Source organism: Acipenser ruthenus, chromosome 13 (genome assembly GCF_902713425.1).
Source record: "Acipenser ruthenus chromosome 13, fAciRut3.2 maternal haplotype, whole genome shotgun sequence".
Lineage (NCBI taxonomy): Eukaryota > Metazoa > Chordata > Actinopteri > Acipenseriformes > Acipenseridae > Acipenser > Acipenser ruthenus.
In genome coordinates, this window is record NC_081201.1 from 32219139 (window position 1) to 32245185 (window position 26047).

General features: G+C 41.4%; 1 protein-coding gene across 14 annotated transcripts in view; it reads right to left on the reverse strand.

Annotated features, from left to right (window-relative positions):
* Positions 1 to 2657: 2657 nt before the first annotated feature.
* The window catches only part of LOC117417715 (calcium/calmodulin-dependent protein kinase type II subunit gamma), a 62006-nt gene continuing 38616 nt past the window's right edge, over positions 2658 to 26047 (reverse strand). Inside the window, exons 13-23 of one of the 14 annotated variants that reach the window (XM_058985134.1) lie at positions 25138 to 25200; positions 22012 to 22052; positions 17997 to 18029; positions 13910 to 13954; positions 13432 to 13477; positions 11622 to 11726; positions 9621 to 9743; positions 8454 to 8529; positions 7684 to 7778; positions 6961 to 7208; positions 2658 to 6736 (exon numbers count right to left, since the gene is read on the reverse strand). In XM_058985134.1, coding sequence (XP_058841117.1) covers positions 6976 to 7208; positions 7684 to 7778; positions 8454 to 8529; positions 9621 to 9743; positions 11622 to 11726; positions 13432 to 13477; positions 13910 to 13954; positions 17997 to 18029; positions 22012 to 22052; positions 25138 to 25200 — 860 coding nt within the window. In that variant the 3' untranslated portion in view covers positions 2658 to 6736; positions 6961 to 6975. Of the gene's footprint in view, positions 6737 to 6960; positions 7209 to 7683; positions 7779 to 8453; positions 8848 to 9620; positions 9744 to 11621; positions 11727 to 13431; positions 13478 to 13909; positions 13955 to 15337; positions 15413 to 17996; positions 18030 to 22011; positions 22053 to 25137; positions 25201 to 26047 lie in introns of those variants that run through there. The other 13 variants (XM_058985133.1, XM_058985136.1, XM_058985135.1 and 10 more) reach the window with 13 other exon arrangements.

Sequence of the window (26047 nt, forward strand, 5' to 3'; positions counted from 1 at the left end):
AGTTTGTCACAAAAGAAACTAAGTTGAGAAGCACAATTTAACCCCAGGTTTCACAGTAGGTGAGCCTGCTGGCTGTTGGTAGAGCATGGGACTCTGATTCCCAGGCTAATGGGTTCAAACCCCATATTAGAGGCTTGTGTTTTCCTTTTATTTTCAAAGACTCTCATTTCTGATACTCAGTTTTACATGACGGACAAGGTCTCGGTGATCTTAAGCATGAAAATAATAATATAAAGAGGTTGATATAAGATTGCATATGCAATGCTTGGCTGTTGCATAGAGAGCCATGTGGTGCAGTGTGATAATGCAGGAGCATGCTGTGCTATTCCTCAAATACAGCTGGTTTCTTCATTTACCTCATAATCAATGAAAAGCACTTTTCTAGGAAAGTGAGATCGTTCAGTGTGTTACTTCATTACTATGCGGTGCTGTTCTTGGAGAACTCGGGTCAAATCCAGTTAATTCCTTCCTTTATTAATAAATGGTTTCATTGACCTTATATGCAGTGTGAACACACAGCTTTCATGTGGGAGTTGGTGGTGCAGTGGTTTAATCCTTATCCAATTCTTTGAAAATAAAGGCTGTAATCATCTGGATTTGAACCCAGTTCTCTAAGGAGAGCAGCACAGCATGTTAGTGAATTAGCCCACTGTGCCATCTCACTTTCATGGCAAAGCTTGAGTTTCCATTTGACTATACAGTAAATTAAAGTCTGAAAATAAATGAAAGAGCACTGGATTCAAACCCAGCCCCATGAGGACCAGCACAGCATGCTAATGAACTAGCCCACTGCACCACCTGTGTCCTTGTTACAGACTAGTAGACTAAATTTCTCTATGAGACTAACTTCCTTTTTCAGAGAGTGCACACTTCTGGAGTTGAGAATCGTGGATCTTATTTCAGAATTTCATGCCACTGAAGCGAGGAGGGATGATCAAACCTATTACACAGTAGACCTACAGGTAAATACCAGGGTAAATGCTATCAGTGTTAATACTTTATCATTTTTTATATATATATATATATATATATATATATATATATATATATATATATATATATATATATACTAAAAACGTGCTGGCTTCCATAGGAAAATCTGTTTTTATATTGTGTCCCTGGTCAAGCTGTGGAATCTGAAGCTGCACAGCAGAAATAATTCCACTTATTATTATTATTATTATTATTTATTTCTTAGCAGACGCCCTTATCCAGGGCGACTTACAATTGTAACAAGATATCACATTATTTTTTTTTTACATACAATTACATTATTTTTTTACACACAATTACCCATTTATACAGTTGAGTTTTTACTGGAGCAATCTAGGTAAAGTACCTTGCTCAAGGGTACAGCAGCAGTGTCCCCCACCTGGGATTGAACCCACAACCCTCCGGTCAAGAGTCCAGAGCCCTAACCACTACTATATACTGCTGCCCTATACACTTCTAGCACGGTTGACTTTTTGCAAAGTTTCTTAGTGCTGAAACAGTAAACTTTCATGCCCCCTGCTACTGTACTATCTCCACATTTAAGTCTTTATTACTGGTGAAACAAAATCAGTTTGATTCATTAACTGTGTGAGCCAATCAGGAGTCAGGTACTTACTGTAGCTTGTTTTATCCAATCAGATTGTTGAAAGCAAGATGTAACAGTTCCACTTTCTCACCACAGGGTTAGGGTTTTGAAGACTATAGCAGAAATGCATTTATTTTTGCACGGGGTTAAGATTAATCTGAGTAACTTCAAAGGATGTGTAATGCCTTCAGATTAAAAAAAAAAAAAAAGTTTTACACTTAAACCAGCAGTTCTACTAAGTGCATTGTATAAGAAATGAAAGCTAAAGCCTCGTCTGTCTCACTGAAGTTCACTACCTGCACTACCCAGTGTGAACAGCAGAGGGCACCGCAACCGCTTGACAGTCACACCAAATGAATGAGGTCCACCGGGGCGTGCGTCTCTGTGTGAAACAGGTATGTTTCCTGGTAGTTCAAACAATACTGCCGGCAATAAGAGGTTTGATAGCAACTTTACAATGTATGAAATAATTTCAGATTTCTATCGTTTTGATTTGGAAAGTTTGTATATACAATTGTATTATTATAGCATTTAAATTCTTGTAGATTTTCTATTGGAGAGATGTTTTCCTAGGCTGCAAAATGATAAGGTTCTATCTAAAAAGATGGTTGCGAAGCCATACAGGTAAAATAATCCTTGAATTAATGGATTTAGTTTTTAAAAAAAAAAAACATTTTATTGCTATTTATTTTAAAATATATACAGAATAGTGAATAATCGTTCGTGGCATTCCGTTTTTATTGGCCTTTGGCTGATGTTACATAAACACGTTGTCCTGAGGCGAATAAAAAGTGGATATCGAACTATCCTTATGTATCCGCTGCTGCAGGCAAATTATGTTATATTCTTGAATACAAATGAACCAAATTAATATCTGTAGGGACACCGTTACAATACTATTCAACAGTTTGACAAAATGGTCTTTGTTGTTTTACAACACAGAAAAATGTTACTAATTTGACTGCATGTTTGCGAACCTGGCTGAAAGTGACTGTGGACGTTTATAAAAAGTGAGAGAAGACTGATAGACCAGGGATTGGAACAGAAAACCAACGGATAAACTGCACAGTACAAGGGCCGCTGTTTGAAATGTGGGTTTTATTAAATACTTTCAGATCAAGTTTCAATAATAACAAAGCTATGACGAAGACCTACTAACATTCAAACAAACACTGGATAGTTTGAAGTTCATGGTTTCTTAATTATATGTTCATGCAAAATCCAGCATCCAATGCGTCTTTTAAAACTCAGAGTATATTTCTATTTAGCCCCATATTATGCGGTTACAATGCAGTACATGTACTAATAAGGATGGGAACAGATCAAGTTGAGGCTTCTGTTACATTTTTTAAATGTGGTACATCACTTATTTATTACATCCGAGACGGAGCAGTTTTCATTTACCTCAAAGATGCAACTAAAGTTTCATATAGATTTGAACTTTTCATCAAGTTAAACACAGACAGTGAAAAATATTTACCAGAAAGTGGACATGCATAACTTCTTCTTCTGTAAAACTGCATATATAGTTTGTACATTTTGTGGAGTTTTGGTTTGTTTTCTTGAAATATTTGTTGTTTTTTTTGATAAGTTGACAAGGCTGTCCCTTCCAGCTAGTTGTTTTTTTTGTGCCATCGTGGGTATACTGTCCATCGCTTCATTTAGGGTCTCCCCCCTCCCCCTAGTAAACTGTGTTGTGGATTGCAATCTTGTACTGAATATCCCTGGCTATATACGCACACAATCAGCTTGGCAAGGCATGGTAGTCTGTCCCAACAACGCAACCCCAAAATAAACATCCCATATTCTACAGTATTTAACCCATACAGTAGCATCATGGTGTATGTATGAGACACAGTGCCATGGTGTTGATATGTTACATAGCCCAACGGTGCATGGTGCTTACAGCGCTATGGTTTAGTACACACGAAATATAGTAATTGTGGGAACAAAAACAGGGTATGTCCCCTTTACATAATTTTTTGTTTTGATCCAATGGGAATTTGATGCTACCTTGTGGTGGTATACTGTAATGACATTGTTACTGCTCTGAAATCGTAATTTTCTGCCCATTATTAAAACGTGACATGATGTACGTGGCATAGCATGATGGAGTATGTAGGGCATGTTCCCTCCTTTAGCCCACCATTTACAATTCATACAAATTAAACCTCTTCACTTTTATAAACATGGTGAAACTAGAGTACTTCAATAGCTTCTGTCATTATTTATAGGGAGTGAGGCAATACAAACTGTAGGTACCTAGATACATAGAGAAATATACAGATATGCTTAAAGGGAGCTTTGCTTTTGGGTATAACAGTCAGCTTCACTTCCCATTTCAATATTATCAGACTTTGTTTGGAATTTCTTCCAAGAACTGACTCCAGAGCAAACTTTGAAGATTATGGAATCGCAAAGTCAGTCACACTGAATATTATATTTTAATTGTAATTATAGTAAGAATAATGGTTGATTTTACGCTGAATTGGGATTTCAGCATATGTATGCTCTGCTAAAGGGGTCTTCATAGCCTTACGATGTGCATTTGTATCAGGAACGGGAGAACTCGGATGCAGCCTCGGCTGAAATCTTTGCCTCGCTATCCCTTTCCTGAAACTCAGAGAGTCTGGATGTGAGCTCAAAACGGAGCGCCAACATCTACAACGTGACTACAATTTTATTTACATTTAAATAATACATCATTTTACTAGGCCTACTACTAACATGAATATGAATAACAATTAGAACAAGCACTGCAACTTCAATTTCCCAGGATAGTCATCACCACAGCCAGCTCTTCACTGGAGCCTCCACTGCTCTCCCCTGCCCTTCCACCCTGGGACGCTCCTGACAGAATCAGGGGGGCAGAGACGCCCTTTCATTCTGATTTATTCTATTTGAAATTTGCCAAGGTTTCCCAGAGCACTGGTTTGCTTTGCTTAATCCTTCCACTAAAATAATGGATAACACTTTATATTGTGTGGCAGAAATTAATATTAAATAGACATGCAATTGCATATTAAATTAATATTTAATAAATATGCAATAGCTGGTTACTTGCTAAATGTTAACCAAATGTCGATTAATTGCATATCACGTCCATTTATATTACATTTTGTTATCTTTGAAAATATGTAATAATTTCCCATTGTTTGCATGTTTTTAATTGAAAATAGTTAATCTGACTTAAATGTTAATGGAAAGTAACAAGGAATAATTGAATGTAAATTTAATATCAATTGCATATCTATTAAATTTAACACATTTAATATGCAATTGCACATCTATTTAATATTAATTTATGTCATGCACTATAAAGCATTAACAAATAATGTTATTCATTTAACCAGCCAGGTGACCCGGGACTGTCCTGTTAAGTGAAAGAACCTAATACCATGTAAACAGCTGGTGATAGGCAAGACTAACCTCACGTCACTTCAGCTGCTAGAAAATGAAAAGATCAATGTATTGCATGATTATGGTTTTGGTGCCCGAAATGGCTGTGCATTACAGGTGGAGTCCTGCTTTTCCTTAATGCGCAGTGCAGGCCCCTGAGAAAACAGCGCAGAACGTACTGAACTGAGGTTGTGGAAGCCAGGTTTTAATATTCAAAAATGTACAGCAGACCAGTCTCACCATTTTCAAGGCAGCGCAGCCCGGTAGTTAAAGCCGAAGGACTGGGAGGGAAGCAGTATGTTCTTATGGCTATAGCTCGAGGACAGAGTTTAGGATTCTGTGTGGCCTAGTCATTAAAGACGAGGGACAGCGAGTGATGGCGGGCGTGAGGTCTAGTGGTTGTTGGACAGTTCGATGGAGGGTCTGGGAGGGAGAGAGGGCGACACATCTAGTGGTCGGAGCTGTTCTAAATCTCACTCTCTCATATTGTGGAGTATGACCCCACTAAATTCAATTGCCCTTCTGCATTGGAGTCTGGTGAATAGAACAGGCAACCTCTTCAAAAAAAACAAATTTGTTTTGGACGCAGTGGTGCGTGGCATAAGTGTTGAGGAGACAAAGAGATGAAAATGCACTTTGCAGTGTTTAACGTCACCTAATTATCTCAGTATTGCCTTTCTCTTGGAGGCCTATCATCTGAAACTGGTTTGCTGTACTGCTTTTGAATACTGACATCTACTGAACGTGTTCCACAACTTCAGATAAAAAAGTGATTCGAAATGTTTGTGAAGCCGGAAGTGCAGATGAAAACAGAGCGCCAGTCTCTCCTGCATAGCCAGCTGGAGACGCCTTGTTTGTGCATTATTTGTACTTATTTATTTCAAATTCTAACAGAGCAATGGGGCCTGGTTTTTGGGGATGAGGAAGCACACACTGAACCCCTGCCCCAAAACTCAGAAGTGAAATTCATTTTCACTGTAAAAAAAAAACCCTATTTACTTCATTCACTTTAAAAAACAAAATACATTTCAAATACAGGTTCTCGTAAACTTCGCTTCATTGAGAGTAAAAATCAAGAGTTCCACAAGAACACAAGAGAATACTAAAATCCATACCCTTCCACCCACCCCCTCTCCCAAGAAACAAAAACAACGCTAAAACAATTTCATTGATGCGGAAGTCTACACTTTGGTGCTTTAAATGTGTGTGTGTGTATATATATATATATATATTCTAGTTCAATCCCCACCTTCCCTTCTTGCTCTGTTGACTTATTTCATGTCAAAATAAAAGAAACGCAAGACGCACCCACTGAACTAGGGTGTGCAATCATTTTTTTTTGCGTTTCAATGCAATCACCGACTTTGACTGTTACGTGTTCTTATATAATTTTTTTTTTTTTTTTTTTAAACGTATCTTTTTGTATTCATTTTTTTTTTTTATATATAATTAAATTATTTTTTTTGTATTTTTTTTTTGTTTAAAAACACCTTCTGGACAGCATAAAACGGGCAAAAAAGATGGATCCATGGAAAACGACAAGAAAACAGCAGCCGCCGTGTGGGCGTCAGAAGCATGCACCATCCCGAGAGCAGGGCCGCGGCAGCGGGCGCGCTCGGAACGTCTAGCTAGGGTTGGACTTGTTTGTTGTTTTTTGTAATTTTTTTAAACTTCGAGAGGTCTCCTCCGTCCGGGCTCCCCGGCGCCAATCCGACCACGGAGAAGAAACGCTCCATTCAGCTTTGGAATCCAAGCGAGCTGCAAACAAACAGATACTGGGGTTACCATTCAGGCCAGGCCTTCAAAACAATATCAATTTCACCAAGAGATCACCATGATCCAGTACTAAACCATGTAAATAAAAAAAAAAAAAGATCACTTGCTCCATTTATAAAAATGTATTTTGTGTTTAAAATTTGAATATACCGTTCTGTACTGATGTCCCGACATACAAAAACCTGAATAATAAGGTCTCCCCTTACCCGTGCTCTCAGAGTTCACTGTAGTGGAGCAGCTGGGGCCCCAGAGCAGTGGAAGTGCACGTTGAGCCACTTGGCATCGCGACGGTGCCACACGCGCGTCTCCTCGGACTGGCTGCTGCGTGGCCGGCCCTGGGTGTCGATGTACTGCGTCAGCCGGATATACGCAATGCAGGCCGCATCCTCTCCGATCAGGTGAACGTGAGGGTTCAGGATGGTGGTGTGGACCGGCTTGCTGTTCTTACTCAACACTGTGGGTGAAATCATTCCACTGTCAGTCACCCTGCCTAGCCTGTGCTGGAGCGCATCTCTCCTTGAACACTGAACCTCCATGCACACCTGGTAAATCAGGCTATCAGCACTGTGCTTCCCTGACATTGCCAGCCTTGTTAACATGTGACTTGCAAAATAATCACATTTGAAACAATAAAAAAATATAAACAAATGTGAAAAGTCCCAAACATGAAAATTGTTACTGTTCAAAAGCAATGAAAAAAACAACTAATGAGGCATTTTACAGGGTGTTCAGGCCCCTATCCTCATAACCAACACAATTGCATCAGTACTGGCAATGGTTTCACCTCCAGTCACTTGCAGCACATACAGGAGGACATGGTATAGGGTGGACAGCACTCTGCAAACCCCACACCTCACTGGGGCACAGCAAAGTGACTGTGTGCATACCATGTACAAAAACATTACTAATGTGAACAGAAAGGAGCTCACAGTTTTCAAAGTAGAACTTATGGAAATCCATCCCCTCCACCAGGTTTCCAAGAGCCTCGGGTTCGAACGAGGTCAGCCCGGGGTCACAGATTCTCCTGCCAGAGGGGGAGACAAATGACATTCTGTACAGAATACAAAACATCTGTTCATCTGTGCAAATCCTCTATACCTTCTTTAAAAAGTGTGTACAATATAATTTAGGCCATTGAAAATTTTGAAGAAAAAATTTATACTAAGGAAACCAGTGGCACTGTTGAAAATCCACATCATCTGCATTAAAACATTCTACTATACTTTAGGTTATACCAAAACATTCCATGGTTGTACAAAAGCTATAGGTTATTTAGAATAGACTTTCACCCTAAATGTCGCCTAAAAACAGATTTATACAGAAATCCATGACTTTACATTCGGTAGACATGTTAATATACATAATAAATTAGTTTAAGTGCCTGCGTCTGTTTAATGTATTCTACGGATAAAGGTTAGCTTCATCTGCTCTACAGTTATTAGCATTAACATTTACAGATAATCGTAGCAACAATACTACTCTGAAAACTGGGAAATTAATTATTTACACAGATTATCACGTTTTTATGAATTCATGTCCTGATAATTTTTAAAAGGGACTTAGTTCAAATGGATAAAGTTTGTCGCAGTTGTTCAGAGATATGTATTTTGAAGATAAACGTATCTATGAATTTGAAAAAAGCCCAACTAGGCCCATCCTAAATAATAAAGCTCCTTAAGCTACAGCAGCATGCACTCACGTGTAAGCCTCAAAGTCTCCATTGTTGATGGCTTCAATCAGCTGCTCTGTGATCTTGATTATCTCCTGCTTGCGAGCTGAAAGAGAGAGAAAGAGAGAGAAATTGCGAGAGAAAAAGACTTGAGTTACAACGCAGTGTTCTTCTGGCTGTCCTTGAGGTTTCATATATATTCAAAGAAATCACCCCACAGGGATTTGTGTCTCACAAGTTTGAACCCATCACAATCCATCAGTACCTTCCCATCAACATTTCTGTAAACACTGGCCTACACCCACACTCAGTAACAAACATGCATCCATCATACTTGCCATCACTGAGGACAACATGTACATCTCCTCCTCCGCAGACTAAATAAAAACATGCTCCTAGAGTAATGTCCTCGAAACAGTAGGGCCTGGGCAGATTGCAATAAAGTGAAGCGAAAAAGACAAACAAGGTGCTTAGCAAGGGGACAGAATGCAAATCATGAAATTTGGAGCGTTGTTTACAAGGAGAATATTTCACACACTCAAGCTTATTTCTATATTGCCACATTTTATTGCATTTAGATTTTTTTTTATTGGCAATTTTAAAATGACACACATTTCTAAAGCTGTTGAACACGCAGAAGACAAATTCCATCAGCCTCCCGCTATTAATGTACCCTGTACTAAACCACCTATTAGAAATCAATGCATGGGCAACAACAGACTGCACTTTATTTTCTGTATCATCAGCCATAAAAATATATATAATTTTAGACCAATAAAATATTCCTACAAAAACAAGCACAACCACCTCAAAATGTAAGACTAAAACTACCCAGACTTGCAACCCTGCTCCATACTCATCCTTTCCAATACCCAATGCAGCAAACACACACCGCCCCCCCCCCCCCCCCCCCCCCCCCGATCTCTGCCCGCAGAGGAGTTACTCAAATAGAAAACCGCCTGGTTTATATTATTGTAGTGATGTTCAATAATCCCAAGATTATTATTCATTTTTAATGCATATACTGTAATAATCCCCTTTACATCACAGGGTCATTGCCCCTATTCATACAAAAATTGTCTTAACAGACAGGATTACTAATGGCACTCGTGTCTTTTTCTGCAGGTGTCAGTACCCTAATCCCTTCCTTGGTTAGTTTGTGGCGCAGAGCTGCTGTAGCTCTGGCCCTGCACTTGCACTGCTGCACGGTGCTGCCACCTAGGGGCGTGGAGGAGGAGGCTATGGAAAAAGCATGCTCTAAATCAGAGACCTGTCCTGAACTGTTCCAAGCAATGCGTTTTACTTCATGCAGCAGGCCAGCTGAAAGACACAACACAATATCAGAGACAAAGACACACATCTCACGACATGCTCAACACAACAGCAAGAAAGGAAAAAGAAGAAAACACATTAAAACAAAAAAATAAAACCAAGAAAGAAGACATGAATAAACTGTCTGTCAGGTACTAGAAATCATAAAAAAAAAAAAGATATGAATGGTGCCAGTGTGAACAACATCTGCCAAAGACCATGGTTCTGTCCTGATTATCATCTAAAAACAGGACAGCAGGAAACTACAGAGCCGTATCAGACATGAGTCTGTGAAAAGTAGAGAGGTTTCTAATGAAGGGTAGAACAAATACATGCACAACACCCCATAGAAGGGAAAAGGAAAGCACACTTGTGTGTAAAACTAAACCCACAGTAGAGAAGCTTCTAGCGGCTGTGTCTCCAGGGCAGCTTCCAGCGCCCCCAGTCACTCTACCACTCATTGGAAGAAGAATCCAACTCTTCTGAATCCAAACTTAGTGGCACACAGTTACCTATTTTATCAATGACTTTTATACAGGGAGTATGGTGGGCACCCGACTAATTTGCAGGTGTCACTGTGACATAATACTGTTTTAGAAGATCTCTTTTAAAATGTACACAGGCTCAAGCTAAATAAAACATTTAAATATAAAGCTTCTACTGGGGCAAGACAGGAAGGCTGTCTTTCCCAACTGTGCAGATTCCACTGGTGAACAGTGGGGTTGCTGGAGTCTGGGGAACCCAAGGGGCTGGAAGTGGGTGAGATTTTAACAGAGGCGTGAAGGCTGAGTAAGGTTCTGCTACTGATGCTGCAAACATTAAAACAGAATGGTTTTCAACAGAAGACAAATTGTTGAAAATCCCACTTGTGCTAATAGAGTCGTGGCAGTGACCCATTCATTGGGTCTCACGGGATGTATTTACATGCAACTCTCAATTGACCTAGTCTTGTACAAACTATATAGAGTGGCACCAAAATGATTCAAAGAGTTATCGTAAGTTTTAATCTTCATCATTTTATAAAAACTACAGTAGACAAGTTTCCTCTCCCAAGCTGTAGCTTTCTTCCTTTAGTGTTCCTCTCCCTTGGTGCATTACACCACATCTTTACTGTCCATTACTAGCACACCCTTAAAACATGCCAAAGTGACAACAGACCACTGAATACAACCCCATAATCTGATTTCTAAATGCATTCAAGATTTAAAAAATAAAAATAAAAGGAAACCTTGCTTTAAAATATCTAGGGGATACCCTAGAGAGATCTCAGGGTCTGGGGGGGGGGGGGGGGGGGGGGGGGGGGGGGGGTGATGAACTATTAACAGAAAGTCAGAGGTTCTGATAAGCAAAGTATATGATCTGGGGATAAGGTTATATCAAATGAGGCTGAAAGTCTATGGTTTGAATCTAATGCATGATAAAAAAAAGAGTAAGGATTTGAAAAGGCGTTTGGGGGCTAGAGAATGGGGAGTATGGATCTGCAGAAGGTCATGCATTCGTTGAGGAGAAGGTGGTATACAGCTATTGGAGTCAGGATAGAGATTACGGCATATGGATTCAAGAGCATTGGTGTAGAAAGAGTTGCTTAGAGGAGAATCAGGAAACTCGGCGTGGATACAAAAGATTGGCTTGAATAGGAACATGCTAATCCTCAGCATGGGATTGATAGATGCTGATGAATCTGAAGACTATAGCAGGAGGTATATACACAGCTATAGATCCTGGCAGAGCAGGGGATGGGTGACAGAGAGAAGGGGGTGGGGTGAGGAGCATCAGTCTTACCGACAGCAAGTGGGAGTGAGGCGGGTGGGTTGGGCGAGAGCAGAGGCACGGAGGTGGTGTGCCGGGGGGCGAGGGGAGGGGGAGGGAGGCAGGCTGCACACTTACTGGCTGGCGGACACTGAGGGGATCCCACCTGCACTGTCAGGTCCTCAGTCACGGCACTGCACTGGCTCACCACCGCACTGTCGTTGCTAGTGCCACAGACAGACACTGCAGTGTTTAACCAAACCAAAAAGAAACATAATGGGGTTGAAATACAAGATAGTGGAACAGAACTCTACACTTTACACCTCCTCCCCCTCCTGCTTATATGGTACACTCCTTTACTTGACAAGGACACACCTGTGATACACAAAACAGTGGTTCAGTCCCCACACTTAAAGCCTTACTTTATAAATTATGGCTGGTTGATTCTGTTTAATTTCTAAAATTAAAAACATTTTTAACCAATCCAAAAAAAAAAAAAAAAAAACAGACACACACACAGTATGGGATACAGAGCTATAATATATACTGAATCACTTCACCAAAATGCATCCTTATCCTGAGCTCTCCAAACTCCCACTGCTGTCAGTACCTCTGCTTCTGTAAATATGGAACCTATATTTCTCTTTTGCAACTACGCAAGTGATTTAGAGATTCAGAGAATCTAAAGTTTAAACAAGGCAAACAGTATCTATTAAAAAATAACAAAGGACAGAATGTGTTTAACGCTGTGAATCCACCTGTGGTATCTAATAGGGATTCAGACTCCATTGAATTACACAATGTTATAACTCACTTCTTGGCATGTGTTATTTGGCTAATGTATTTATTTTTAATAAATGAAGTAGCTGTTTTTAGATAACAATGTGTACAAGACACATATGTTCAACAGTAGTGTGTGAATGGAAAACGTATAGAAGCAAGCACAATTCCAAACGTTCAACGCGTGGCTTAAACTTACAGGCTCTCACTCAAATCGATTAACACCTGTATTAAACAGACACCTGCTACACAACACAGTGGAACAGTCTTTTACACCATCCACACAACCACTTTCCAGCACACTGGTTAAGTTCGATCTACTTAAAACACCCAGTCAAATAACACTGAGTAGCACTCGACAAACATTTTAGAACAGCTTTCAGCTTCAGAATCCTCACATCTGGCTGTGCAGTGTTCAACCACACAGCCTAAATGTACACAAAGTGGTACACTGTTCCATTACACACACACACACACACACACACACACACACACACACTCCCCTTTACGACACACCACAGTGGTACAATCCTCCACCTGCTCTCAACACTTCATACCCTGAACAGATGACAATGGCACCCTCTACTCCTCCAGACAACCTGCTCCAGCACTCTTCTAGGTAACCGTATTGCTTGAGCATGCCTGTTTAGCCCAACGAATGGGGAGTTAGCCCATGCTAAAGTGAAACACAGGCGCTACAGAGCAATTCAGCATGGCCTGCTATTGCCCTGCCATGGTGGGAAATATCACGTTCCATGCCTTCACTGTGAAGGTGAGTTCTCATGCATGTCACAAATAAGCAGGTATTCAGGCCACTGAGACAATTCAGGGTACTTTTCAAGGCAGGCTGCGTTTCCACACGCATGGGGAATGTGTGGGTGGTCAGAGTGCAGTTATTTAAAATTATTCCTTATTCTGTTAAGGGGACTGCGTTGTTCGAGTGTCTGAAGAATATTAAGAGGGAAAATATAAAATGTAAATGCTTGAAGGACATTTACTTTTGAGGTATCTCAAGGTCATACAGGTTAGGTTACACAATTCTTTATTTGATTTATCCCTGGACAGTACCCTTAATATCATTTCTAGTGCCCAGCTGTGTTAGAGTATGCCCCCCTCCCAGAGGACTGAGACAGGTCACCAGGTCGCTGCAGCTCTGCATCGCTCCTACCTTTCATGTCTTCCTCTTCTGTTGTGTTGCAGCTCTCCGTGGATCCCTGGGAACAAAGCAGTGTCTCATCAGCCATGCTGTCAATCTCGGGTCCCATTGTTTGGTGTAATTATGTAAGCGATATAGCTCTGCTCGAACACCTCAATGATCCTGACCTCCTCGGACAAAGTCCAATCTCCACAGACAAGTCAGCATCTTTCAATTATAGTAGATTAGTAAAGGGGTAAACCCCCACTTGTCCAGCTCAAATATAAATTTGGTTTATTTGTTACAGGCAAAGGTGCAAGCATCTCTTAAAGGGATAACAGCAACATACAATGGGGTTCGTTAGTTAATATGTACAGATGGTTCTATCTCTTTGGTTGCAAACTCGTCAGATGACTTTTTGTTGTCCTGTACCAAGAGTCAAATATACAGGAATGCATATTAACTTCAGCAGGAGCCTGAGGAATGAGAGGACACAGAGTGAGATGCTCACCTTGATGCCGTCAGCTGGGTTGTGCACAACAGTGGTCTGTGGCTCCTAGGGGGGCAGGAGAAAGTTTAACACAGAGAGCTTGCTGTTTTACAACACCAAAAGCCCCACACAGTCAGGCAGACAAGACTAGAGGGGTGCTCGGAAATCTGGGAGGGGAAGGGTGTTCGTCACATTCAGGAATGGAATAGTGTGCACATTTTATTGCTTGTCAACAGATATATCAGAGAGGATAAAAAAAATAAATAAATAAATACATAAACAAACAAATATGCCAAGCATTTATACGGTGGTTCTCTACGGCAAAATGTTTTAGAGCAAGAGTAAAATTAAGGACTTCCAGTTGAGAGGACAGGGTCTCTATCTTGCTCCCCTTCCCCATCGTCATGCCCTGACACCCCTTCCTTCCAAGGCACCCCAAACACATCACAATGCGGCACCCAGAACACACGGGCACACTCACACACACACACACCTTACAGGCAAAGATGCAGTCTCCTGGGTTTTTGTCTGTTATTAATCTCCTTAATCTGTGTTTTGTTAAAGAAATACGGATTACTGAATTTATAAACTTGGCTTTAATTGTGTGTTAGCAAACTTGAAACAACCCCTGCTGCAGGCAATTGGATTCATGTTGTCTTTTAATGGCATTCAATTATAACGCAATTCATACTGTGCTGAGCAAGAAGACCTTACAAAAACAGAATATCAAGGAGTCCGTTTTGGAAAGTTATGGCCAAGCCAAGTGCTTATTGTGGCATTCGTGAACAGCTTTTTACTACTCTCTCACACTGTTCTTACTGGTAAATACAGGTCAACACGTTACAGATGAGTTTAGTTTTAGCCAGGGCAGTCCCTTACTTATTTTTGTAATCCAAGCGTCAATCATGTGAAATGTATACAACCTCATCTATGTTACTGAGCGGTTTATCACAGTTTGCAGGTACGGCAAACAACACTTTTCTTTAGACAGGGGAGACTGCATCCTCAAAACATCTGCATGATCATCCAGTCCCCTGGCAGCCCTGGGTCAGACTTAAAGAAATGGCTCATGAAAAGTCAGAAGATGACGAGTAGCATTGTCTGCTCAGACCTGTTCTCTTCTCTTACATTGCGATTTATAATGTAACATTTTTCACATTTTTTCCCCTTCTTGTATTAAATGGGAACAGACCAATTTTTTTTTATTTTTTTTTTTTATTTTTATTTTTTTAGAAAAATGAATCAGGCAAGGCCACCTTTTGGAAAACAGTTGCTTCCGACATTATTAAACAATGCCATTGAATAATCACACAAACACGTACACACGCCGTTTCAAATGAAGGTGGAGGGGGAAGGGGAGAAACGGAACAGGCAGGAGATTTAAAACAAAATGCAAACAGAACAATGATAGTAAAAAACAATGAAAGAAACCAAGTTTAGATGAGATACCATTGGTGCTGAAGATGAAATGCTGCTGTCTTTGCTGCTGCTTACTGTACTGTTTTTAGTGTTGTTTGTCTGTGGCTGGGCAAAAAAACAAAGGGATTTAGAAATGCAAGCAATGATTGGGCCGAACCACCAGCCCGGTCCAGAGGAGAGAATCCAGGCCTGGGTTTCAGAACCCCTGAACCCTCCGATTCAAAACACCTGTACGGTTCCTTTGAAGTGTAAGATTTACTACATTAATTGATTAGTCTTCAGGGCATCACTGCTTGAGCACAGTCCAGAGATCCAGACATTGAGCCACTCGCACCTGAACCCTCCTCAAAGCTACACTACACAGAGAGGAGAAAACCTGACCTGGACCCTCACCCTCTCGGACTGGGCTTCACACTTGCACAAATAAAAGTGCACAAAGTGTCCATGTTTGTGTCAATGTGTAGATCTGCGTGAGTCTCTGTCAGGCGCTGTGCGTGTTGAGATTGTCATGGTGTGTGTGCGCGCGTCTGTCACAGTGTATTAAGATTACGTGTCTGTCAACGTGCATTTGTGAGTGTTTGTGTGCATGTAGGTCTGTATGCAGTCATTTGTAAACAGAATACACAGCATTTATATTCCTACAGATAAACAGACACAATATATAAATATATACAGTAATCTTTAAAACAATTCTTATCACACAGAGCACAGTATCTGCTCCCCCTGACCGCAGAGGAAGCGTTCTCCCCACACAGTGAGCTAAGCCCAGATAAGCACGCCTTCACAAGCAGCAGAGACAGGAGTTGACCAAGAACCAGAGAGAATGGGGGCAGTTCACATGAAGAGAGGTGGCTCTGGAGAAGCCATGTGGAACAGTAGCCTCAAGCACTTCCATTGAAACCCTTCCTCTTTGTTAAAGTGTTTTCATGCAATAACTTCTTTTCCACTGTGTTATTGTTGGACAGCGTTTATTGGCATGATTCTTCAAGTGCTGTATTAGAAGCTCTGTTGGAAGTTATAGTGCTCAAAGCTGCAATCTGTAGAAGTTTACTCACTTGATGCCAGTGCTACAGACTCATTTTTGTTTGTTTAGCCTTGTAGCATTACCATAGTTTATTTATATTTTGTCTTTCGTTTCCGGTAAAATTAAAAATGATTTGCTATACCGGCTACTGATAGTTACGATCACAAACTTTTTAAACATCAATCAATAATATTGATGTATTTTTTTTTTTTTATATGTTTTTATTTTTTTGAACCACTGTGAAATTCTGATAGGGATGCTGACTCACTTGTGCACCCGTGGCTAAAATAAATTTGAGGGCCTGTGTAGCGCTAGCAAGAGAAGCTGGAAGAAACAAACAGACAGGCGAGAGAGAGGGGCGACACACATACAAGCAGGGGTAGAATCTCCTCTATCAGCAGCAAGCTGGCAACATCCTACTATTTAACTGATCTTGCCGTTAGGCCCTATGAGAGGCGGCTGCTAGGTAATCTTCCCCACAAACGAAGCAGCTCCAGAGCCAATGCACCAACAATCCACCAGCTCCCTGCCATTCTTCCACTCCTCCACTCCTAACCCTCTCCCCACCACAGAATGACAACTGAACCGTAGTTTTGGAAGGACTGCTGCTCTCCACTGGGACTCAGTCAAGAGCCCTATCTATTGGCACTAAACTAGCCTCCCAAAACATCTGCCAAACTTCAAAATATTCCAGCCTTTATCCTTGCACTGAGCAAACTGAAATCATTATTTCCCCTGCATTATAAGCATTGTCAGTAGGCTGACACTACCCGCTTTATTGCACTTTAAGAACGACTGTTCAGTGTCCTTATTTAAATCTATCAAACAGCAGAGGACAGCAAGAGGCTCCAACAGGACTGTGCAGTAAATCTGGCGGTCCAGTGAAAAAGACCTCTGAAAGGGCCTAGTTGTGTGGTGAATGATGCACATACACGTCATTTATGAGGCAACTCAATACCAGACCCTCTCCAGCACTAACTGTGTAAAAAGCAGAATCGTTGTGTGTTTTTGCTCATGAACCTTGACAAGAACAAAATATAAATACATACCGTATATATATTAAAATAAATAAATAAAAGACGGTTCTCATACATAAATAAATAAAATGTAATGTGTGTTATAATAAGAATTAAAAATAGTGACGGTCACACAGCATTACTTGTGGGGCTCTATGTAGAAAGTGCCAGAGAGGACCCTTGTTAAATGTTGCTGCTTAGTTTGTTTTTTTTAACTGATGGCGGTTTTAGATTTGCTGGTGTTTCGATTAATTGTACAGAGCCTGGTGTGTGGCACCCCCTTCAAGGGGCAACAGCACTCCAGACCAGGCAGGGTAGTCCAGTGGCAATGCTTGGTCCAGCAGCGGCTCAAAGTCTGATGGCTGACAAGTTGACAAAGCAAAGGGGGTGATGGCAGAGCAAGCAGGGGGGGGATGTGAATGGGAGGGGGGTGAAGATGGACCCTTGATGGAGATCCAACAACAATACAACCCTCCACAACCAGCTTCATCCCACCACAGACAGACAGACAGAGAAAGAGAGAGAGAGAGAGAGAGAGAGAGAGAGAGAGAGAGAAAGAAAGAAAGAAAGAAAGAAAGAAAGAAAGAAAGAAAGAAAGAAAGAAAGAAAGAAAGAGAAAGAGAGAAACACATCATCCAACAGATCTCACCATTAAATAAACACTGGAGCTGGACTTCCTTTTCTGAACAGATCAAGACAGAAAGAAAAAGAAAGAAAGAAAGAAAAAGAAACAGAAAAAGCCAAATAGAACACAGCCTCTGGTTAGAGAAGGTCACAGAAACGACAACAAGAACTTTGAAGAGGACAAATGAGGAACAAAAAGGGGGAGGGGTTTATATATATTTTTTTTATATAAAAAAGCGCTAGATTGATATCCCTGAAAAAAGCAAAAAAAGATTGCGATTGAGAATCATACTGATGTACTTCAGTTAATGCTTTCTCTCTCTAAATATACACACACACACGTTCATATAATGTGCATACAAATAAAAAAAAAAAATGTAACACACCAGATACTGAACTCCTGTCTTTTACAGGATACTAGATGGCAAGGTACTAAAACCAGGTTTTTAAATGAGCTGAGACATTCGAGTGAAGCCACATTGATGCAGCTGTGGAATTCGATAAAATCAGTAAAAAAAAAACACTGCTTGCAGTTTCTCTCTCAAATGCAGTAATTCACAGCACGCAAGCACTGCTACACTGAACCCTCTCCATGCTAGCCATACAGAGTGACCCGAATCCTGAAACACAGTAGTTCAAAAAGTGCTCAGTTTTGGACAATGAATGGCTCCTTCCACAATACTGTCTTCACACACACAGCCCACTGTTCACCTCAAGACTGAGTGCTATAGTCAGGACTGGAGCAGTTTAATGAAGATGGATTAGCTCTCTCTGTTCTATGAATGCTGCACTGCTCTTCAGGAGTCTAACCCTTTGTTTTTTTACTGCAACACTTGGTTTCCCACACACAGAAACACAACAACCACCTCTCAGTGTTTACAAGCAAAGAATGACCCTTTTGAGTAATAATTTGATAATCTTACATTCATAAAGTATTGTTGTGGTCCGGAGCAGGGCAGAGTTCTGGTGCATTGTTTGCAGCTCTGTAGCTCTTATTCAGTGCCAGTTGTTGGGGTGAGATTTTTGTGATGCGGAGATGAGATCATCAGCACTGAATAGTTCACTTTTTGCCTCAAGTCTCCATGGACCTGAGCAGTTTTAACCAATTTATTATTGTGGTTGCGCATCCGTATCCCACGCTACTAACTTCCTGGTGTTCTGAATCCCATATACCATGCTACTAACTTCCTGGTGTTCTGAATCCCATATCCCATGCTACTAACTTCCTGGTGTTCTGAATCCCGTATCCTATGCTAACTTCCTCTTGCTCTGAATCCCGTATCCCATGCTAACTTCCTGGTGTTCTGAATCCCGTATCCCATGCTAACTTCCTGGTGTTCTGAATCCCGTATCCCATGCTAACTTCCTGGTGCTCTGAATCCCGTATCCTATGCTAACTTCCTGGTGCTCTGAATCCCATATCCCATGCTACTAACTTCCTGGTGTTCTGAATCCCGTATCCCATGCTAACTTCCTGGTGTTCTGAATCCCGTATCCCATGCTACTAACTTCCTGGTGTTCTGAATCCCGTGTCCCATGCTACTAACTTCCTGGTGTTCTGAATCCCGTATCCCATGCTAACTTCCTGGTGTTCTGAATCCCGTATCCCATGCTACTAACTTCCTGGTGTTCTGAATCCCGTATCCCATGCTAACTTCCTGGTGTACTGAATCCCGTATCCCATGCTACTAACTTCCTGGTGTACTGAATCCCGTATCCCATGCTACTAACTTCCTGGTGTTCTGAATCCCGTATTCCATGCTAACTTCCTGGTGTTCTGAATCCCGTATTCCATGCTAACTTCCTGGTGTTCTGAATCCCGTATCCCATGCTACTAACTTCCTGGTGTTCTGAATCCCGTATCTCATGCTAACTTCCTGGTGTTCTGAATCCCGTATCCCATGCTAACTTCCTGGTGTTCTGAATCCCGTATCCCATGCTAACTTCCTGGTGTTCTGAATCCCGTATCCTATGCTAACTTCCTGGTGTTCTGAATCCCGTATCCCATGCTGCTAACTTCCTGGTGTTCTGAATCCCGTATCCCATGCTAACTTCCTGGTGTTCTGAATCCCGTATCCCATGCTACTAACTTCCTGGTGTTCTGAATCCCGTATCCCATGCTACTAACTTCCTGGTGTTCTGAATCCCGTATCCCATGCTAACTTCCTGGTGTTCTGAATCCCGTATCCCATGCTAACTTCCTGGTGTTCTGAATCCCGTATCCCATGCTAACTTCCTGGTGTTCTGAATCCCGTATCCCATGCTACTAACTACTTGGTGTTCAGGGGCAGAGTGCACCGTTGCCGTTGCAACTGCTTACGTCGTCGTTACTACTTCCAACTTAAGCCCGACTTAAAAGTAAATTCCACGGCAAGTGCACCAAAGCAAAGCCATCCCTGGTGTAGTAACGACCGTGTTGCGACCGAGGCGCATCAGAGAAGGGAAATTTCACGTGTTGGCTTCCGCATTCTATAAGCAAAAATGTCAAGAAAAAAAACAACTTTACAGAGCACGAAATACGCACACTGCTGTCCTTATATAAAGAGAACAAGGAAATTCTTAACTCTAAGCTTAACCCGACAGTGATATTTCATCAGAAGGCGGCAGCATTCCTTTGGTTCATATATTGAAGGTCCTCCCACATTTCATCTGTAAGACGAAGGAGGTTCTGTCTTGGTAATCGATAATGCTGATAGAGCTCAAGCTCACCAAACATATCCAATGGATAAAATCTGTCCCGTAGGATTCTTTCGCAACGCATTGCATGGCAGTACTGTAAATCATCAAACCAATGTACTATTCCACCCATTTTTGGCTTTTGCTAAAATAAATGTTATTTTACAATATTCGAAGCTGATTTGCTTTTAAACTGAACTTTCTGCCTCTATCCCCTATGTTGTTATTTGCCTGTCTACACCAGCCTTACACCTACCCGCTAGCAGGCGTGCAGTTACAACCCCTTTACAGCCTGAATAAGTCTTACATCTGCTTGGTGCACTCTGCAAAAAAATAGCGCCCATCACTTATGCCGTCATAACACCTACGCCTGCTCGGTGCACTCTGCCCCTGAATCTCTGCGCTTTTGGGCAGTCACATGGAAAGAACTACAGCAAGCCGAGGCACCATTTTATGTGAAGACAGTATTACCTGATGGCACAAACAACGTGATGCTGAAGCAACTTTTTAGTTTCATGAATTTACATGTCAGTGTTTTTAGAATTATTTATCTATTTAAATTATCTATCATTAATCATTTGTGCCAGTATTGAATATTTTTTTTAAAGCATTACAAGCCTATTTAAAAATCACCATTTATTTTAACAGTATGGTGGTTATCGTCCAAGGTTTTTATATATGTTTTTAAAACTGTTTACATTTCTTTAAAACTGATTGAAAAGTTGTAGTTTTTTTGCTGTTTTGTTTGTAGTGGGTCGCTTTGGGTGCAGTGACAGTTTTAAAAGTTCTGTCTCCATTTACATGGTTTGGGTCCTGAGCTGCACTGGAGTGCTGAGCACAGCATCTCTTCTGAATATTGCTCAAATATGAGCAGAAACAGTGGCCCTACAGCACAGCTTCATAGTCCCCTTCTCCTGTGATCTGGACCAGCGATAGCAGTGTTTTGTAATCTTGCCGTTACAATCCAATACAGCAATGCAGGTTCTTAAAGTGTGCTCATATCATACTTCTACTACACCAGCTCATCCGCAACTTCAAAACACTCCATTATAAAATCTTAACACAAGCAAATTCTTTGAGGACTTGGTGCTGTCATGGTTGCACGACAGCAAGCATTTACAAGCCTGTTGTGCTGGACGTGGGCACTCCTTGGGAGATGTTAATAAATAAGAGCAATGAGGGCGACTTGAACTCAGGTCTCCAGCACTACAGGAGAGGAAGCGAGACTGCTGAGCCAGTTAGCCACCCAGTCAACCGCTCGACCCGAGTAAAACTCAGCTTCCTCAACATTAAACCTCAGCAAAGTAATAAAGGAAAGAGTCGAGGGAGAACGAGAGAAAGCCCCACCTTTCCAAAACACTTACCTTCACGCCATCTGATTTTTTGTTTAGTAAGCTTTTTGCAGCTGTAAAATGAAATGTAGAAAACAAGACAATGTTAGCTTTGAGAAACAAATAGATACACAAGGAAATGTCTAACTGAGAAACAAAAACAGTGCCCTTGGGTATACAACATTAAATATTGTGAGAAGCCACCAGGTTTAATTATATAGCATTACTCTATTGTACAGAGCTTGGATGACACGGCCTTGAACACACAACAGTGATGTTGGAGTCGTCGTAAATCAGGTGTGACAACATGTCATGAAACCCGTGGGAAATCTTAGGGTAAATTATTTCCGTTTTTTTTTTTTCCTTCTTCTTCTTCTTCTATAAATTAAATTAAAAATGTATTGTGTTGAACTACAGTCATTGATTTAAACCTATGTAAGCATTTTTGTTTCCTTTTCATAAGAGGGTCCCTGTGAGCAGGAGTGTTGGTTTACACAATAAAAACAGACCCTGAAGGGCCAAAGGTCATGAAAACAGAATAAGAGTCAGGGTGCTGTGTGTATACAGTGAATATCTAGGGGTTGAGCTGTGGCTGTGGTGTTGCAGTGTGTCTGTACTCTGCATGCTGTGTGGTGGTTTGAACACTTTAGTGGAGATTTTCAGGAGGGTCTGAAAAAGGACTAGGGGTCTGGGAGTGTCATTGGGAACAGGAATTATTATTATATATATTAGTTTATTTTTTTTTTACTAGAAGAGGGTAGTTATTTACTTCATGTTTATATTGGACCTGTTTTTTGGCCAGATAAAATGAGACGGTGGTGGGGAGCAACAGATTACAGTGAAGCTACATCTTGATGAGAACAGTGCTTTTCCTCCGCCAGGTAATGTGGGTTGCCTATTGGCCCGGTGTTGATGGCTGAAGTGTAACGCTGGCTCCAGGGATCAGCGTATTTGCAACGATTTTTTTTTTTTTTTTACCTTTTTTTTCTGGTGCATGCGACAGTTAGAATGGAGGTGGAGACAGTGTGTGGGGTTATTTCATTAAAGAGGCTCAGCATGCAATTTATACGAACAAAAAAAGAAGTTTCCCAGGGTGCACCTCTCACTCTGTCTTTCCACACTCCGGTACAGGTGTGTTCTATTGCTTCTGTCACTGAGAGGGAGGGGAGCCGCAGGTTTGCACAGTTAGGACTGGGCAGGAGCTGCTGTTTGGTTGGCTACAGAGCAGGTTATGAAACTGGATCCCCGGCCATGTTGGCTATAGCAGCTCTAGAGTTCGCTAGATGAGGCGGACTATACTGGAGCTGCAATGGCAGCAGTACTGACCCCACTGTTGAGCCAGTGCTAAATACTGACATCTAAGAGCTTTACAGTTCCGGAGTTCCAGCAGCAGGTAGAGCTTGCTGTATTCCATTGCTGAGTTTTGGAAGGAGCTGTTGATCCATTGACATCCAGCGCTGAAGTTAGGACCGCTTTCCCGCAAGAAGCAATGGTATACACCAAATGAATGGGCCGGTAGAATGGCCCTATAAAGTGACCAGGAAATCAGAACAGAGCACATGACCCTTCTTGGTCTCACTCCTGCAGCAGTGAATAATGCAGATCTTCCGTACTGGTTCAGACCAGTCCCTATTCCATTCAGACACCTGCACTGGCGGCCCAGCACACACAACTGGACACCAAATCCAACACAGGATCGGAGCGCAACCCCGTCCCTCCACCAGCCCAAACACTGCGCTTCGCATTTCCTACACCAAGGGCTAGAGCAGCATTTAATGATGAAGCCCCTTCAGCTCTAGGAGGTCTCCTATAGCACCAACAGTTTCCCAATACAGTACTATTGAACTGTAAGTAATCCCATAGGTCCAATAGCACTATAATAGCACTATAAGAGCCCCCAAGAGCTGCAAGAAACCTACAGTTGCCTAGAAGTGTAAGATGTCACATGCTCCCTCTAAAAAGACCCCCTACCCTTAGAGCTAGGAGCTAGTCCAAAATACAGCTCTAGGACAGGGTCTACTCTAGCAATGATCCCCATGTAAATACATTAAGCAGCCCATAGCTGTGAACTAATGACCCTCACATATGGGTTCCCTGCAGCGAAATACAAGTTACAAGCAGCAAAGAAATCTAGAACATATGCATTTAATAATAACCATGCAACTTATTTAATGCATGCGTGTTTGCTTGCTGCAATGTGATTTCTGATGTAAAACATTGCGAAAATGAATGCAGTATGGGATGATATTAAATCACAATTTGCTAAGCACACTTTATGCTGCCTGAAAATCAGAGGTAATTTTCTTGAAGATGTTTAGCTGCAAAGCAGTGCAGTTCTCTTTCTGTTCTATGTAATTTTTGTTGATAGATAACTTACATGAATCTGAAATTCTTAATTCTGATATCATTTCTCAATAATCTAGAAAACTGGAAAATACCAGCAACAAAAAGTTTAATTTAACTGCACTATAATTTCTGGCAGAAATGTTATATAAATTGTGTGTGCAGGTAAACTGTTTTTAAATTCACTTAGCAGTGTGCGTGGGCATGGGCGACTGTGACAAGTTCTTCACTAAAAACACAGTGCCGCATTCTTTAGAACAGAACACCCACCCCATTGTAGAACATAACTGATCTGCTACAAAAAGCACTGAATGTGTTTTAAAGTGTATTTATTGATTTATTCATGTGGTGGTTTGAGCCATTCCAGGTTTTACTGTGAATTCAGCACCATCTCAGGTGTATGAACACCCACATGCCATTTGTCCTAAGATTTGTAATTAATTGATCTCTAACACATTTTTGTTGGTAAATCCACATGTGGTGGCTACCCCCAGTTAATCTGAAAACAAACCAGCCTTTTATTTCTGGTGTTAATGAACTGATTTTGCCATGTCCATACGGAAGGGTTCACCATATTAATATTCTAACAGAAAAAGGATGACATGAAGGCTGGTTCATGTTGGCATGGGGCTGTGTCATTTACAGCTGCCAGTAAAGCCTGGCCTGGCTGTGGCCGGCATGCAATGGGCGTGTGAGATGGATGGATGTGAGAGGCATGTGCGAGTGAGCTGGTCTGTGTGACTGGCGGGCAGGCTCCCAGGCCTCATGCTGGCTGCGCAGTGGAAGCTCACGGCTCCCCCTGGTGCTAGGACGTACCTTGCTCTGCCAGCGCCGCAGTGCTGGTGGTGGCGGCGGCAGGGCTGGTACTCTGCCTGCCAACTATTGGATAAAAAGGCGTTCAGTTGGTAGAAGCCAGGAGACAGACAGGCCCTCAGAGCCATATCAAATACCGGTACCCCATTAAAACACTGCAGTTCAATATCTCTCCAGCAGGTACCTTTAAAAACACTTGGCTACTGGAGGAGACAGCACTATACCTCTCCAGCAATGGGGGCTAGAGTCAGAACACAAATTCCAAAACAAAACTTTTCAGTCCTTTATACATTTTAATACAGAAACCCTAACTCCATCCAGCAGAATGACATTTTACTGTTTTGCTGTCGGTTTGTTTTTTAGACTTCTGTTTCACTTTGACGAGATGGAGAAGCCACTGCTTCCTGCCACAACACTGTGGCGTTCATTTCCTTCCTGTGTCAAAAGCAAGGCCCTTTCCTTTCGGTTTTTAGTTAAATTTAGTTAATAATTCATTTTCCACTTTTCCAGGCAAGTAACAGCTTCTGAATGCTGTCTGTCCGTGTAAAGTGAAACAGACAGAACGCTACTAAACTACTTCATTATTTACATAAATGTAAAGCTAGGGATGTTCTTGGTATAAAGCATTATTTTCACATGCTAGAATGTGACAAATTTAAATAAAAATCATTAAACTGACAATAAAGGGTTACTACAATGCAAGGACCAACTTGAGCATTGCTGCATGTAGGAAACATTGTGGTCAGGTGGTGTGGTCCTTCTACCTGTAACACAGGAAGTGACCCGAAGAGACTGCAGTGACAGTTTGAAAGGACTTCATCCAAAGAGAGTGTGAAATTAAAAGTCTGAAGAACACAAAGACCAACTGCAAAACAATAAGGAACTGGGGAAGAGGATGTCTTTTATACTCATG